The 16,494-nt window shown below is 40.2% G+C and overlaps 1 protein-coding gene across 4 annotated transcripts in view; it reads left to right on the forward strand.

Moving 5' to 3' along the window:
- The window catches only part of PTPRO (protein tyrosine phosphatase receptor type O), a 210,472-nt gene that overhangs the window by 149,627 nt on the left and 44,351 nt on the right, over window positions 1–16,494 (forward strand). For all 4 annotated transcript variants that reach the window (XM_045002313.1, XM_045002315.1, XM_045002316.1 and 1 more), the window contains 4 exons: window positions 1,189–1,382; window positions 4,206–4,317; window positions 12,586–12,737; window positions 14,697–14,817. In XM_045002313.1, coding sequence (XP_044858248.1) covers window positions 1,189–1,382; window positions 4,206–4,317; window positions 12,586–12,737; window positions 14,697–14,817 — 579 coding nt within the window. The remainder of the gene's footprint in view (window positions 1–1,188; window positions 1,383–4,205; window positions 4,318–12,585; window positions 12,738–14,696; window positions 14,818–16,494) is intronic.

A 16,494-nucleotide genomic window follows, 5' to 3' on the forward strand; every position in this document is an offset into this window, starting at 1 on the left:
AGAGAGCAGGTGACTAGAAATTAGGGCTTCTTGTTTCTTCTCCAAACTACTATGCACCGTCCTTGATGGAAGGAATAAAGATAAAATGACAAAATTAACTACACTCATGCATAGCTCCCACACATGTAAAGTTCTTGCCCAAAGGCCATTTCTAGGTATATTTTCTAATCTGGATTTCATAACAAAATTAGGAGTGTCATGGAATCAAACAACAATGTGTGACACGTTCAAATAAGGGCAAATTCATCATTCAAATTCCTATTTAAAAGGTTTGGTTTGGTGAAATTATTGGTGGTGGTTAAGGCTGAAGCAAAAATAAGAGAAATAACACTTACAAAAAGTAGTACTCCTCTTCATCCTCAGTGTCATAGTTTCATTAGAAAGATTCTAATATTCTGAGAAGGTGCTGAAAGGATAGATTTATGAGGGAATGGATGATTTTGTGTGCTGTTACACATTTGGGCATTCTGGATTTTATTCTTTGCTCTGGCACCTACACAGAGTGGATTAAACTGCAACCTTTACTCATGCTGAGTGATACCTACTTAAGCAGGTAGTCCCATTGAAGTACATATCTGAGTAAGTGCTTTCCAGCATGACTAAAGGTTGCAGAGTCTGGCTGTGTGACATAGTTGTTCAGATCACTTGACCGCTCTCTATTTCAATTTCACCGTCTATAAAACAGGGATAATAACACTTGCATTCTGTGTCTTAAGTAATGCTTGTAAAGCACTTTTGGATATTTTCCATGGACGGTTGAATAGACATGAAAGTATTCTTTATTATTGTCTACGCTTTCACAAGTATCATGATTTTTAATGCCTCTGTTTTTGACTACCTACATTGAGACACCTTAAAGGATCCTGATTTTCAAAAAAGGTCTGAGCATCTTCCTTTGAAAATCAGACCTCTTCAAGGAATCTCAAGTTGAGCACCCCAAAATGGAAGAACCCAAAATCTGTAGTCATTTTTGAAAGTTTAGGCCTATAAGAATTGAGGGACCAATGCTACAACTTGTTACTTCTGTATGGAGGCCCAAGCAAGCTCTTAGGCATATGCATGGGAGTAATTTATTGTCAAAATGGACCAAAAATATGAATAGCTGGTTAAAGGGGAGCGAAAACTAGTTGTGAAAATTGTCATTAGCAACTACACACTTGTGAATAACCCCAGTTTCTTGTTTTATAGTACCCACTGGAATAAAGGATTTGATGCTTTACCCTTTGGGACCTACAGCTGTGATTCTCAGTTGGAACAGGCCTTACCTTGGGGTGTTCAGGAAATATGTTGTAGAAATGTTTTACTTCAACCCATCAATGATGACCTCTGAGTGGACGACCTACTACGAAATTGCAGCTACCGTCTCCTTAACTGCATCAGTGGTAAAGTAACCATTACAGATTATCACCCACATCTGCATGTATGGTGCTTGCTCCTGGTAATGTTTCTTTCAGATTTTGCTCACTGACCAGCAGACACACCAGATTCCATTAAACCCTGGACGTTTTCCACATGCGATAGAGAGATTTACCATGATATTAGAGAGAGATTTTCCCCAGGGAATGCCAGAAAATCCATGGTAAAGTTAATGAATGTGCAAATTATTTATTGTATATCTAGTAAGGGGATAGTAAATGGACCTTCCCTCCATTGGAGTGTGGGTGGGTTCAGTGGCTATATATGGCACTGTAGCCCATGAGTGTTTGGTGTTCCAAGACTTCAGGGCAGATTCCTTCCCAGCCTCAGTCCTTGCAGGACTTCCTTGTGCAAAGTTCATTTGCTAAGGCTGTGTTCAAGGTGAGAGGACTTGACCCAACAGAATTAAAACATTAACCCCTCCCCACGGAATTAACCCCCGCCCCCTCCCACTGTGCACTTCCACAGTTGTGTGGTCAAAAACTTTTGCAACTGTAGCATCTCCATGAGGAAATAGAAATAAAGCCCCATCTGCATAGCTAGCATTGATAATGTCAGTGAATCATCTGGAATATTTAGTTTTTGAGTTATGTGCATGCCAAAAGAGACTTAAAGGCCCTGAACCTGCAAATGTGCTTAAGCATATGCATAAAACTTTGCAAGATTGAGGACTTTCAGCAGAAGTGTACACTTCATTCCATCCCCCCCTCCCCACACATTTTTCTAGCTGTGAAGTGCGGATGGATAAATTTTGTTAAAACTTTACCTTTGGACTGAGAAAAACCATAGACAATTTCAGATGAAAAGGAGAATTGCTTAGGAAGTTGAGTTTAAAAAAAACAAGGATAGTGATAGCTGTTGCTCCTATTGAAAACGATAATCATTTGTGACTCATGCATAACACTATTCATGTAGTCATTGTAGTAACACTGGTTTAATTGGAATTGAGCATGCACCTCTAAATTTAAAATGTAAAACTCTAAGGAAATGAGAAGGCAAAATAAACTACTAAATGAGTAATTAATTTGTCATTATCATGATGCGGCAGAATTTGAGTAAAATCCAAGAGATCTTAGAAATAATGACATTTAATATGAAGTTCAATAGTTAAGATGGTTGACAAGTAATATTGTCCACTGTTGTTTTGCGTTCTAGTTGATATTGATGGGAGGTACATGCAGAGACAAGAGGAGTTAGAACTCCTTTATCTCAATTTAAATCTTTGCATGGAAGGATTAGATTTTTATTGGTAAATCTCGATTTCACCAAACAAAATACAAAACGATGAAAAAATATTTCCATCAACGATAATTTAAATTTACCAATAGGCAAAGTAAGAAGAATGCTACTTAAGAACTTATTGCTTTGATGTAAGGATATTTATTTTGTATATTTTGATGTGAGATGTTGACAATTGGTGTATTTTAAAGCTTTAACTTTTTTAATCTCCATCTCTGCTGTCATTCAATAACTCTCTGACTCCCCATGTAATTTCCCACAACTGTGAAAATTTAAATAGTTAAAATTCTAAAAAATGCTTAAAAATAAACATTGGTGTTGTCTTCCAACATTGTAAGAAAATAAAATTTGAATTCTGCCAACCCTAGCTGTCACTGTACTGTTGAAATGAAAGTGAACGTTTCTTTAAAAATGAAGTGCAAAATGTAATAATAAATGTTGAGTCCCATCTCTGACAAGACTGCATGGCACTATGGTTTAACTAACTTCATAACATTATTTTCAGTCTTTTAAGCCTTTGGCTTTTGGGGGTTCACTAGAAATGCCCAACAATGTACCATTATAAGACTGCAAGTTTCCCTATAACATTACCATTCCGGCATCTGTGATATTGCAGAATCGTGCATTCTGGGGCAACACTAACAAACCCTGAAAAAAAACATATTGACTTGGCTGAGATAAAAAATGATTTTACGAAAATGTAGTTAAAAATGTTTTGGGTTGAATTCCCCCCCTTGTCTAGAGTCTGACAGAAAAAAAGAGAATATTTATATTATGAAATTTGAAACAACAAATCAAAACAAGAAGTTCTACTTTTTAAAAGTGAAATTTCATTGAAATCAACATGTTCCCATGGGAACATGTTGATTTTGCCTAATGAGCATTTTCTGACAGGAAACTTCCATCTCAAAACTTTGGACCAGCTCTAGAAATCAATGAGAGCGTTGGGACATGAGCAAATCCCTGCTCCCACCTGTTTGTTTGTACACAATATGGTTGCCATGGCTAGGAAGTGGTCTCTGTGCATAGCCCATTGCACAAATTAAAGCCTCGGTCCTGCAAACACTTACATATATGAATATCTTTACTCAAGCGAATAGCTTCCTTGAGCTCAATGGTGTACTCACTGGAGTAAAGCCACACACATCCTTAGGGTGAGTATGAGATCAGGGTGTAAATGATTCATGGGAATGGAATGTAGGAATGGCAGCTGTCTTGCAACAGGATATGGGTCCATGCTATTGTAGCTTTTTTAATGTATCATTGCATTCCTTTCTGGGAGAAAAAGGGGTTAAGAGTAAAATTTCTTTCCAAGCATCTGCCAGAATTTAGCCCTACTTTTTTCTCTCTCTTTGAAAAGCGTTTACAAATCTAAAAGTTCAAAATGGGCTAGATTAACCATGGATTTAAGTGGGCACTGTTCCACTCAAGTCAGCAGCATTGTACACATCGTGGCAGCAGTAAATCTATTCTATAGCAAGTGGCAGTCATGTTTTATATTGACAAAATCTTTATTGAGCAGTGACTTGCCATTTGCTGTCCCTTTACAGAAAATAGCCAATCTATTGCCTGCTTGGTATTACAACTTTCGGGTTACCATGGTGACTTGGGGAGATCCAGAATTGAGCTGCTGTGACAGTTCTACCATCAGCTACATAACAGGTAAGCAGCAGCACGGCAAGTGGTTGATGGAGAAGTGCAAGGGGAAATGTGAGTTCTGAGGAAACGTATCTAGGAAGATTATGGTGGTGTTCACCTGTAAATATTTGTGCAGGGGCTTTTTAGAATTTAATTTTAAAGCCTTGTAGGGCAAATTGTGAATGTTGTTTTGATTCATTACAGACGTCATTTCATTGCTGACCTGCCCCATGAGTTTCAGTGATTCTGCTTATATCTTCATGCACCATTAGTTTTGCCCACTTTATTACTGAATTCGTGTAGCTCTATTGTGATGAGTGATTGCTGATTGGCTGGAGTTAAGACAGGGCAGGGGTCAGGAGTTATAAAGACTCAGCTTTGAAAGATTCTGTCTATTCTGGGATCTTGGGTTGACAGGGGCCTGCTCTGGCTTTGGAAGACTTAGCATTTGACTGACATTAGCTTAGAAGCCTGGCTTAAACATAAGCCTGCCCAACCTTGAAAGATTTGCTCCACCCTTGAAAGGCTTTGTTCAGCCTAGGGTGACCAGAAGTCCTGATTTTATAGGGATGGTCCTGATTTTTGAGTCTTTTTCTTATATAGGCTCCTATTACCCTCCCCCCCTGCCAGGGCCGCCCAGAGGGGGGGGGCAAGTGGGGCAATTTGCCCCAGGCCCCCAGGAGAGTTTTTCGGGGCCCCTGGAGCGGGGTCCTTCACTCGCTCCGGAGGCCCCGGAAAACTCTCATGGGGCCTGGGTCCCCGGAGCTTCTTCCACTCCGGGTCTTCGAAGGTGGGGGGTCCTTCCGCTCCAGGGCGGAAGGACCCCCACCGTCGAATTACTGCTGAAGCGGGACCCACCGCCGAAGTGCAGCCCGGTCTTCGGTGGTAATTCGGCGGCGGGGGGTCCTTCCATTCCGGGACCCGCTGCCGAAGGGCCCCGAAGACCCGCGGCAGGGACCCTCCGCCGCCGAATTACTGCCGAAGACCAGGCTGCACTTTGGCGGCGGGTCCCACTTTGGTGGTAATTCAGCGGTGGGGGGCCCCCACCGCGGGTCTTTGGGGCACTTCGGCAGCGGGTCCTGGAGCGGAAGGACCCCCCACCGCCGAAGCAGGGCCCCCCCGCTGCCAAAGACCCCAGGCCCCCGGAATCCTCTGGGCGGCCCAGCCCCCCGCCCCCTGTCCCGATTTTTCACACTTGCTGTCTGGTTACCCTAGTTGAGCCTGTGGGCTTCCAGGCTAGAGCAGGCTTCTGCCTAAGCCAAAGACCAAGTTTAGTCAGGAAACATATCAGAGGCCCATACAACTTGCCCATTCAGCCAAAACAAAGGATTGTTCTAACTCTGGATTCCACTTTAGCTGGGAGCTATATTATTATGGACCAGCTAAGGGAGCTTCTGTGTTTCAGTTACTATGGGACCTAAAACTAAACAAAGTATATTTTCCCCTATATTTTTACTGTTCCCAAGTCCTTTTTTTTTATCCCCACCTATTTTCCCTTCATAGTTTCTAAGTCTACACCCCACAGTTCACACACATTAAATTGCCATGTGACATTTATTACAGCATAAATAGTTAACATGCCGTCGGGCTGTTTATTTTAGTGCAAAATGAGGCTGGCCATGTTTTGTGCTACAATTTTTTCACACTCCCAGTTGGTCTTTGCTGGCAAGTGTTGCCTCTGTTCATTGCAAGGGGATGGGTTGGGGGAGGATAGTCTTGGGGTCAAGGTGCTGGACTGACACTTGGGAGGCTACCTCTATGACCTTGGGCATGTCACACAGAGCCAGATCCTCAGATGGCTTCGTTGTCTCCCAATGGGTCCTTGACTGTTGTTGATGCCCCTTCACTCCTCACTCAGATACTTGGGGTTCAGTTCTCCAAGATGGTGAGCAACTACTGGAGATGCTGAGCACCATCAACTCCCATTGACAAGGCCATCACTATTTAGGTAACACTTTCAGGGTTGAAGTAAACATATATTGCCTTTGGGAACACTATGTACTTCCTAGAAATAGGTTTAAAAAGTTGTTTCAGTTTAAAAAAGCCAGTGAAATACTGTGGATGGATTTCAACAAGGGTTGTGTAATTTTAGGATGATTGACAATAATAATTATGCAAGCTCAGATAGTGTTTGCAGACCAACTGTGCAGCAGTACATAAATGGCCAGGCGGATCAAAGATGTATTAAAGGAGAAGAAGGTTGCCTTCCCAGAGCTTCAGTTAATGAATACTTTTGGAAGCAGGATATGGGAAGGGATGGTCCATTGGTTCATCTATTTCAATATCTTGCTTCCAAAATATTGGAATGGATGGACCAACACTCAATTGAGCTGGGTTCTGTTCATGCCTCTGCCACTGACCTGTTCTGTGACAAATCACTTGATCCCTTAGTGCCTCTCTTTTCTGCTCCCACCCTTATTCTGTCTTGTCTATTTAGATTGTAAGTCTTTCAGTGCAAGGAACATATTTTACTATTTGTGTGTACATGGTAAAGCATGATGGGGCTCTGATATCTGTTATGGCCTCAACATGCTATCACAATACAAATAATTGTATACTGTTCCTCTGAAATAAAAATTATATTACGGCAGAAGCAAAATTGAATTACTTTGGGGGACCTGCAGTACCCTGAGCCAGTACCTGCTACTGTCTCCAACAATGACAAGCATGTTAGTTTGATTTTTCTATTAAAAGGATCAGAAGTGAAATAATGTTGTTTGATACTCATCAGACTTCCACTGTTAACACCTCTATGTTCAATTTAGCAGAAAAATCAAGCTAATGTGCTCATTTGTCATTTTTTGATGTAGTGGCAGATATTGAAGGTGGGGAGCAGAGAGCCATTCATGGTGCCAATTGAAAATTGGGGAAATTGGATTTTTGACCCCCCAAAAATTTTCATGGAAAATGTCTGCTTTCCTTTTGGGTGTTTGTCGGAAACCAACTAAATATTTCCTATAGAAAATGTTGATGTGGGGGGAAAAAATCAGCAAGATTTTTTGCAGAAAGAGAAAATAAATTTCTGACCAGCTCTAATTATCTAGCTGCTGTCAAGTGATGCTGTGGTGGGAAATGATTCTGCTCCAAAATTTACAACCACATCAAAATCAACTTTTCACACAATGAGAAGGGAAAGAAAATATGCATTTTTCTCCCCATGACAAAAAAATCTCCATTGCCACCTGGGTACTGAAAACAAATCCCATTTCCCCTGGCTTCCTGGATGTAAAAAACCCCAAATGATTCCTACCCCAATATCCAAACCTCCGGCTCTCCCAGACAACTTCTGCAGTGTGCAGTCGTGTGACATTTTGAAATCTGCAAAGGATTCTTCAATGAGAATTTAACATTTGGAGAGTAGTGTAAAATACACTGAAAGCAATGCAATAATAAATAAATAGCACCAGGAACACATTACTGATTGGATCAGCCTGACAGAGGACAGTGAAGGACAAGCACTTCGGGAATTCCTGTGCAGTGGTGTAGTGGAGCCAGAATGCACCAGAACACTGTGTTCTGGAGCTTTTGCAAAGTCATGTTGCATGGAAGACACCATTTTACTCTACAAAATTGCATTCTGACCTCACACATTCAGTGCATGTGAGGTCACACCACATGGAGGATGCCATTTTGTAGAGCAAAATGATGTCCTCTGCACAGTCTGGAGAGCACCATTGTGTAGACCAAGTGCACATGTGTAACTGATGAGAAAGCAGTGAATAATTCTGATCCTGCACAGGATAGACTAGAACCCATTTTCTCCTAGCTGGGCTCAGAGCAGTAAAAATTTGCCACTAAAATCAGTCCACCTGTTTTCCACCCACTCCCGACTGTTCTGGCACTTCTGCTTGGTCTGTAGGTTAGGTGGGGGAGTTGTGGAGATGGTGCTGCAGAGGCAGCTCAGTGAGCACCACTTGTAGGAGATCTAATATAGATAGGCCTGATTTAGCTGTCAGACAAAAATAATCACTGAATCCTGGCTGCACTGAAGTCAATGGCAAAATCCCATTCTGAAACATCTGCTCTCATTTCTTTGCACTCTGTTGTCAATGATTTTTGGGCATATGACTTGTAAAATTAATAGTGACTGCCAGAGTCCTGTGAATACTCTTTGATAACATTTCTCACCCGTTTTCTGTGTTAGTGTAATGAAGTCACTTTTTAACCATTTGGTTGCTACATAATATACTCAGCCAAGTATGAGGGAAGAAATATGGGTCTCTCTGCACCTTTGTTCTGTGCTTCAAGGACAGATTTTTAAAGTGCAAGTGCCCTAGTGGGTTCCGGACTCTTCAATATGGTGTTTTCAGAAGATGCAACAAAACTCAGCCGTGGAAGGATTACTACATATTTTCATCTGCCATAGGGCCATGTCCAGCTGTCATTGATGACAAGGAAGAACTGTCAGTGCCTTCAGTGGAGAAATGAATCAAGTTTTTATCTAGTAGACATGGACACAATCTGAAACAAATGAATAAACCTCTTGCATACTCTCTCCCTTGAGTTAGATGCTTTTCAAAATCAAGAACTTTCATAGAGTTCATAGATTCAGAGAGTTTAAGGCCAGAAGGAATCATTAGATCATCTTGGCCTGTGATTATCCAGAAGATCAGACATTACATTTCATCCAGTTACCCCTGTATTGAGCCCAATGACTTGTGTTAGGCTAAAGCAGGGGTAGGCAACCTATGGCACGCCTGCCAAAGGCGGCACGCAAGCTGATTTTCAGTGGCACTCACACTGCCCGGGTCCTGGCCACCAGTCCGGGGGGCTCTGCATTTTAATTTAATTTTAAATGAAGCTTCTTTTTAAACATTTAAAAAACCTTATTTACTTTACATACAACAATAGTTTAGTTTTATATTATAGACTTATAGAAAGAGACTTTCTAAAAACGTTAAAATGTATTACTGGCACGCAAAACCTTAAATTAGAGTGAATAAATTAAGACTCAGCACACCACTTCTGAAAGGTTGCTGACTCTTGGGCTGCAGCATATCATCCAGAAAGGCACCCAGTCTTGACCTGAAGACTCCAAGAAATGGAGAATCCACCATTTCCCTTGGTCGTTTGTTCCAACGGTTAATCACCCTCACTGTTAAAAATGTGTGCCTTATTTCTCATTTCAATTTGTCTGTATTCAGCTTCCAGCCATTGGTTCTCGTTATGTCTTTCTCCACTAGATTAAAGAGCCCTTTAGTACCCGCTATTTTCTCCCTTGTACAATGTAATCAAGTCAGCCCTCAATGTTCTTTTTGATAAGCTAAACAGCTCGAGCTCTTTAAGTCTCTCACTTAATGCATTTCCTCCAGCCCTCACATCGTTTTTGTGGCTCTTTTCTGTACACTCCCTTTTCAATTTTTCAACGTCCTTTTTAAATGGATTCCAGAACCAATATTCCAGCATGAGTCTCACCAATGCCATGTATAGAGGTAAAATCATTCCCTACTTCTTACTCCCCTATGTATGCAATCAAGAATTGTATTAGTCCTTTTTATCACAGCATGACACTGGGAACATGTCTTGAGTTGTTTGTACACTGTGGACCCCAAGATCCATTTCAGAGCTATAGCTTTCCAGGATACCCTGTGCTGTAGGTATGTACAAGGTAGCAATGGCCTGCATTCATGCTCCTAGATATATAACTTTTGCATTTGGCTATATTAAACTTCATTTTGTTTGAGTGGGCCCAGTTTACCAAGCAATCCAGATCACTCTGTCTGACTGCCCTGTTTTCATCGTTATTTAATGCTTTGCCAGTATTTGTGTCATCTGCACATTTTGTCAGCAGTGATTGTATATTGACTTCCAAATCATTGATGAAAATGTTGAATGGGGTTGGGCTTAGTACTTATCTCTGCAGAACCCCATTAGAAACTCCCCCATTCAGTGACGATTCCCCATTGGCAGCTACATTTGGAAATGTCAGTTAATCCATTTAATGTGTGATTTAATGATACTATATAGTGCTAATTTTTAATCAGAATGTCACGTGGTACTAAGTCAAATGCCTTTACAAAAGTCTGTGTGTTGTATCTAGGCAGTTACCTTTATCAACCAAACCTGAAATCTCATACAAAAATTGAAATCAGATTTGTTCAACAAGACCTATTTTCCATAAACCATGTTGACTGACATTAATTGTATTCCTATTCTTTAATTCTTAATTAATTTGAATCCCGTGTTATCTTTTCCATTATTTTGCCCAGGATTGATGTCAGGCTAATAGGTCTGTAATTACCCAGTCATCCTGCTTGAATGTTTTGAATATTGGCACAACATTAGCACTCTTCTGGAATTTCCTTGGTATTCCAAGATTTATTAAAAATTCACATCAGTGGGCCATAGATCTTCTCAGCCAAGTCTTTTTAGGACTCTTGGGTGCAAGTTATACGGGTCTGCTGCTTTAAAAATGTTTAGTCCTAGTAGATGCAGTTTAATATCCTCCTTAGTTACAAAAGAACTAGAAAGCACTTCCTCCTCCTGTGATATGAATACATTATCCTGCTTCTTTCCAAATAAAGAACAGAAATATTTATTGAACACTTTTGCCTTTCCTGTATCCATATTAACAATATTACTTGCTCTGCAGAGTTTGAGCCTGATTTTCTAAAGGAAAAAGCCTCACCTTTTCTGCTTTTCCTGCCATTACAACCAAACTTGTGTGCTTCTCTTATTGCTGAGAGGCTAAACCTTGTAGCCTGGAAATCTCAACATACCATTTACACCAAAACACAAAGATAATCACAGGTCTTGGATCCAGATCCTGCAACAGTCCGTGCTGAGAGAGAAATAGAGAATTATTACCATTATTATTATTCATTTATTTCATTTCAATAATGCACTCAGATTGCTCATTACACAAGTAGAGACAGTTCCTCCCTAGGAAAGCTTGTACTCAGACATAAAAATAGGATGCACTGGGCAATCCAGAGTAGGGGGACGTCTTAATTTTTTTTAAATTCATTTGTTGTGGACATCATGGAAGAAGTGGGTTTCGAGAGGGACTTGATAGAAGAAGTGCTATAATAAATACTATTAAAATTGCTTAAAATTGTGTTTGCCACCATCCTAAATTTCCACTTCAAAAACCTTTGTCCTCCTCTTAGGAGAGTCAAAAGTTCAAATGCAAGATAAAATGTATATGCTCAGCTACGTTTGTGACAGCAACAGTGACGTCTTGTGGCCACTTAAAAAATAGTCTAGGTTCTGATTCTCCACAGCCTTGTCCCTTGTGTAGACATTCACACCCATATGAAATGAGTGTAAAAAGCACTGTATCAGCATGGTAGTGTGTTAAACTCACTTTGAACTCCCTTTGCATGGGTCTAAATGGCTTTACAAAGTGCAAGAACTCAGTTTTTTTCACCATGTAGTTCCCAAAAAATATACTGTGCACGCTGAATAATATGCTACTCTGTTGTACCCACACAATGTCATTGAAGTCACTGTGGGCTCAGTTGTGGTTTTAAGGCATCATTGGAGTTCACCTCACTGCCTCTACTCCACTTAATTTTCCCTGAAAGTTTATTTTGAGGACTTAAGTGATGCACAGGCTTTGTGCTGGCCTTTTGCGTGGTGGTGAATTTCACCCTGGGAATAGAGTTGGTCAACATTTTTGTACAGAAAGTTGTCCTGTTCAAAATGTGTGTGAGGGGGGAGGGTGTTTTTTTCAAAACTAAAGTTGTTTTTGTTTTGCAGACAAATGGCAATTTTGATTTAAAAAAAAATCAGTTTTCCCACAGGAAATTTCAAAGTGAACACTTCAGTTTGTTAAGAAATGTGGATTAGAAACAGAACAGTTTTGTTCTGATTTTAAAGGTGGTTTTTGTTTACAGAAACTGAAATGAAATGGCTTTAAGTAGAAAACTAGATTCTACAAGAAAATGTTCACTTATTTTTCACTTAAAATGTCATTTCATTTCAGTTTTTTTAAAGAAGTTGAAAAGTTTTAAGTTTAAACTAAATGTTTAAGTTCATTTTTAAATGTAGAGTTGAAATAAATTTTGTTTCAAATTGGTTTGAAACTTCCAACATTTTTCAACTGAGAGATTTTGAATTAGGACTTCTTATGTGGAAGCTTTTCAGTTTTCCAACCAACTATACCTGCAAGCAATGCAGAGCTAGTGCAATTATAGGTGCTAGTCTTATTTATACATGTCTAATTTTTTTTGGTAAGCTCTTTCTCCCAATAAAGTCTCTTTTGGCAGTGAGTAGCCAAGGTTAATTTTTGGACTTAATTATATATTAAGTTAGATCTTGTTTGTAACATCTTTTTCTTGTTCTCCCCAGCCCCGGTGTCACCAGAGATCACCTCAGTAGAATATTTCAACAATCTGCTGTATGTCAGTTGGACATATGGAGATGATGAGACCGACTTGTCTCATTCCAGGATGCTGCACTGGATGATCATTGCTGAAGGCAAGAAAAAAATCAAAAAGAGTGTAAGTCTTAATAGGATTTTTAAAGCTTCATGACTGCGCATTTGTTCTTTCTAATGTTTTTTTTAAAAAAAAGTTGTCATGTTCAATACACAAACTTCATATTACAAACTATGGTCAGGTCAATTAAGCTTCTGCAAATCCTAGTGGGTTAAATGTACCCCTTTGCAGAGAGCCAGTATAAGGGCTATGCACCCTTTACAACCCATTTAAGACTTCAAAATAAAGTAGTTCTTGTTTTTTAAAAGAAAAAAAAGAATGAGTTTCCTGTCAGTTGTATCAATTTCAGGAGAACTTGTCTGTTCTTCTAGGGGAATTGTGGGAAGGGCATTGGAGGACTAGCCACACTTAAATGATTTAGCCTGCATCCTCACTGCAAAGTGGGCAGATTCCAGTCTGAGTTAAACCAGCGCGGAGACATATCCCAGCTGGATCAGCTAGCCTAGGCTTTCAGCATTTCCAAACCCAAGTCAGAGATGTTTGTGTGTGGAGAGTGGTGGTGGTGGAGATTGGGTTTGAACTTGGGTAGGACCCTGGGTTAACTGAGCAGTGAAGACATACCTGAGGTGGGACTTGAATAGTGCATAGACTTTATTTTGGCTCTCGGAACAGGGGTAAATCTGACCCAACATTAATAGATTTGTTTCATGATTTAAAAATAAAATATTTCCCTTCCATTTTTGCTACCCCAGACCAGAAGCATTGAGATCGATCATGAGAATTAGTAAGCGAAACAACCATTCGGTGTCTGATATGTTGAGGTGCTGAGAACCCATTATACCCATAAAATGAACTGGGAATTGTGGCTGACTAGCACCTTGTATGATCTACTCTTGCAAATAGAAAGCTAAACCAAGCAGGCTCATTGTAATGTGCACAAAGGAAACCAATAACACCAAATGTGGTAATATTAAGTGAGAATTTAAAAATGCAACCACAGTTTTAATAATATAAAGTGCTATCAGTAAAACAAGTAATATTTCTTAAAATAAATGAATTATATGATTTCTGACCTGACATGTTCCTTCAATTTTTAATTACTAGTGACTTAACCCAAAAACATGCCTGTGTTTCCTTTTTAGTTGCAGGCAATATAATTTACATATTCTTTCTCCAGGTGGTTATGATTACACAATTGGTTAAGGAGGGTACTACCATGAGGTTTCTGATGTGCATTGCTTGTAGCTGCGGTAGAAATGCAATGGGAACAACCTTTCTGATGGCATGTCATCAACTCTGCTTCCCCTTTCAGTGGCAACTGGGAAATGGGAGAGGTGCTTGGACATTAAAAATAATAGAGCAATAGTTATTCACACTTTTTTTGAACCTCAAAGCACAATCAGCTCCAGGTTCAATTTGAATTCTGGGCATGGCTCAAGTCAGTTCTTCCTATGGCCTAAGCCTGCAATCCACTCTGTGCAAGTAGACCTATGCGGAGTCTCAGTGAAGTCAGCAGGGTTCCAAATGGGTGCAAGGATCCTCCCATGCAAATCTAGAGGCATGATCTTGGGTCATAGATGTACAGGCTCATCCATCCCTAACTTTTATATTTTTCCTAGAGATTCCAAACTGATTTTCAAATACCCAAAGTTCCAGGGTGCTCTGATCCATGGTTTGGTTAGAATTATTCAAAAGTTTGATGTAACTTGCAAAATCCAGATTAAAAAAGTCCCCTCAAAGTTGTTTTTTTTTAAATCTTTCACTAGCTATGTTTGTTTCAACCAATAAGAAATAGACTGTAAAATTTACTTCTCTCTGGACTGTGACATTCTATTGAACTTGTATCGTGCATCCATCAATGTCATTGGGAATTAGAACATATAACAAGTGCAGAGTATGCAGAAGTGATCTATGCTGATGATTAGAATTTTGTCCTCAGTGCATGAAGTGCTTGATTTATTTCTTCAAATAGGCTCTCTTATTTGTATAATATTTAATACTTGGTACCAATGATCATTGTAGGTGACACGGAATGTGATGACTGCAGTTCTGAGCCTGCCTCCGGGAGACATCTACAACCTTTCAGTAACTGCTTGTACTGAGAGAGGAAGCAACACCTCCACACCACAGATTGTGAAACTGGGTGAGAATGTGTTTGTTTGCCTGGTTAATTGTATGTAGTTTCCCTCTCTTGTCTATTAGGGCAGACTCAATACTTTCCTCAGCTCAAAGGTATAGGCATATACCTCACTCTTTTTATTTAATAAGGGCTGTAATATACTCACCTTGATTGGTACCTTACGCTGAGGGTAGTCCCATTCACTTCAGTGGGACTACTCTCCAAACAAGGTTCTACTCAAGGTGATTAGGAGGGCAGTATCTCACCCTAAGAGGCAGTAAGTAGAGCCTACCCAGAACAACATGAGAGAGCATTATTGTCCCATAATTGTTTCCCTGCGATTGGTCCAAACACACCCAGACTTTGGAGTGAGAACCCAAGCTTTGCAGCTGACCTCTGTTGGTCCAGACCAGAACCCTTCAAACTTTTGAAAAGTTCCCTTCTGGATCTGAACTCTGTGGCTTGGACTGATTCCAAGTCTCCCCCTCCCTCCCCCCCCAAAGATGACAAATGTTTTCTCACTTGAAGAAGAGCCACACTGTAATTTTTACAAGAGCAATAAATCCATTGAAATCTTGCATCATTTGCCTGTGTGTCTGTAACACATACATCAAATAAACAAGTAAAATGTGTCTTGGCTGGAGGGACTTCCCAGGACAGTTCATTCTCCCACTGTCCTCCTTTACTACTGATGTTTTAAGGAAAAGGGCGAGGATAAGGTAATGGAGACTATCTCTGCATCTTCTAATATTGTTACCCTGCTGGTGCTCTGGAAACTTTGAGTCTCAGAAGTGCCTTGAATGGTAGCTTGTGAAATCTTGGGGTTTGTCTAATTACTGGTGTCGGCACAAATCCCATTATGAAGGTAAGGGAGATAGGGTTGGTAACTTGAGACTGGATTATCCCCCAAGGGTCTGTTCAAAATGGAGCTCTCTATGAACTAAAGTGTGAGGCGCAGCCATAGATGGACCTTGTCAATGGCAATAGCAATCCTGCTTAGTTGGATGGGACACATGAGAATAACTCTCTGCAGAAGGGAGCTCCCTTCCACATAGATCCCTGAAATGCATTGATGTTGGGAGGCAGTGCGGCCTCCACAATCTGCGATTCCCCCAGGCCTCTCCCACTAGATGGAATGTTTCATTCTGTGGCATTTTCCTTCCCCACACCAGTCCTATCCCATAGGCATTTCCACAAAAATGTATGTGTGGGTGTTAATCTGGCTCCTGAATATCAGTAGCTAGGTGTTTTCTGAATGGTATTTGGAAATGTTTGACTCCTTCAAGTAGCATCATTTACATGATTCAGAAAATGGAACATATTATTCATATTGCATGTCCCTATAACCATTCTTTGACAAAAAGGACTATTATTTCTGGCTTGCTGATGGAAGGGGAAATATTCTGTTAGGGCTGGATAATATAGAAGATTTTGGGTGTTCTGCTCTAGTTCTTCTGTTTGATATTTAAGAGAAAACACAACAAATACACTTTACATAAATCACTTCTAGACTCCACCACTCTTTATTTCACACTTTTAACATTTTAATTTTGCACGAAGAATAGTAAAGGCGGTTTACCTTGGCAAAGGTCAGTCCTACAGTCTCTCCTTGGTGTTTTTGAGGGAGCAGAGAGATCTGGGATTAGAAATCGTGTGGATCTGTTCTAAGTGGTAGATTACTCAGCATTGGGCAGCTGTGAT

The sequence above is a fragment of the Mauremys mutica genome, chromosome 1 (assembly GCF_020497125.1).
Source record: "Mauremys mutica isolate MM-2020 ecotype Southern chromosome 1, ASM2049712v1, whole genome shotgun sequence".
Taxonomy (NCBI): domain Eukaryota; kingdom Metazoa; phylum Chordata; order Testudines; family Geoemydidae; genus Mauremys; species Mauremys mutica.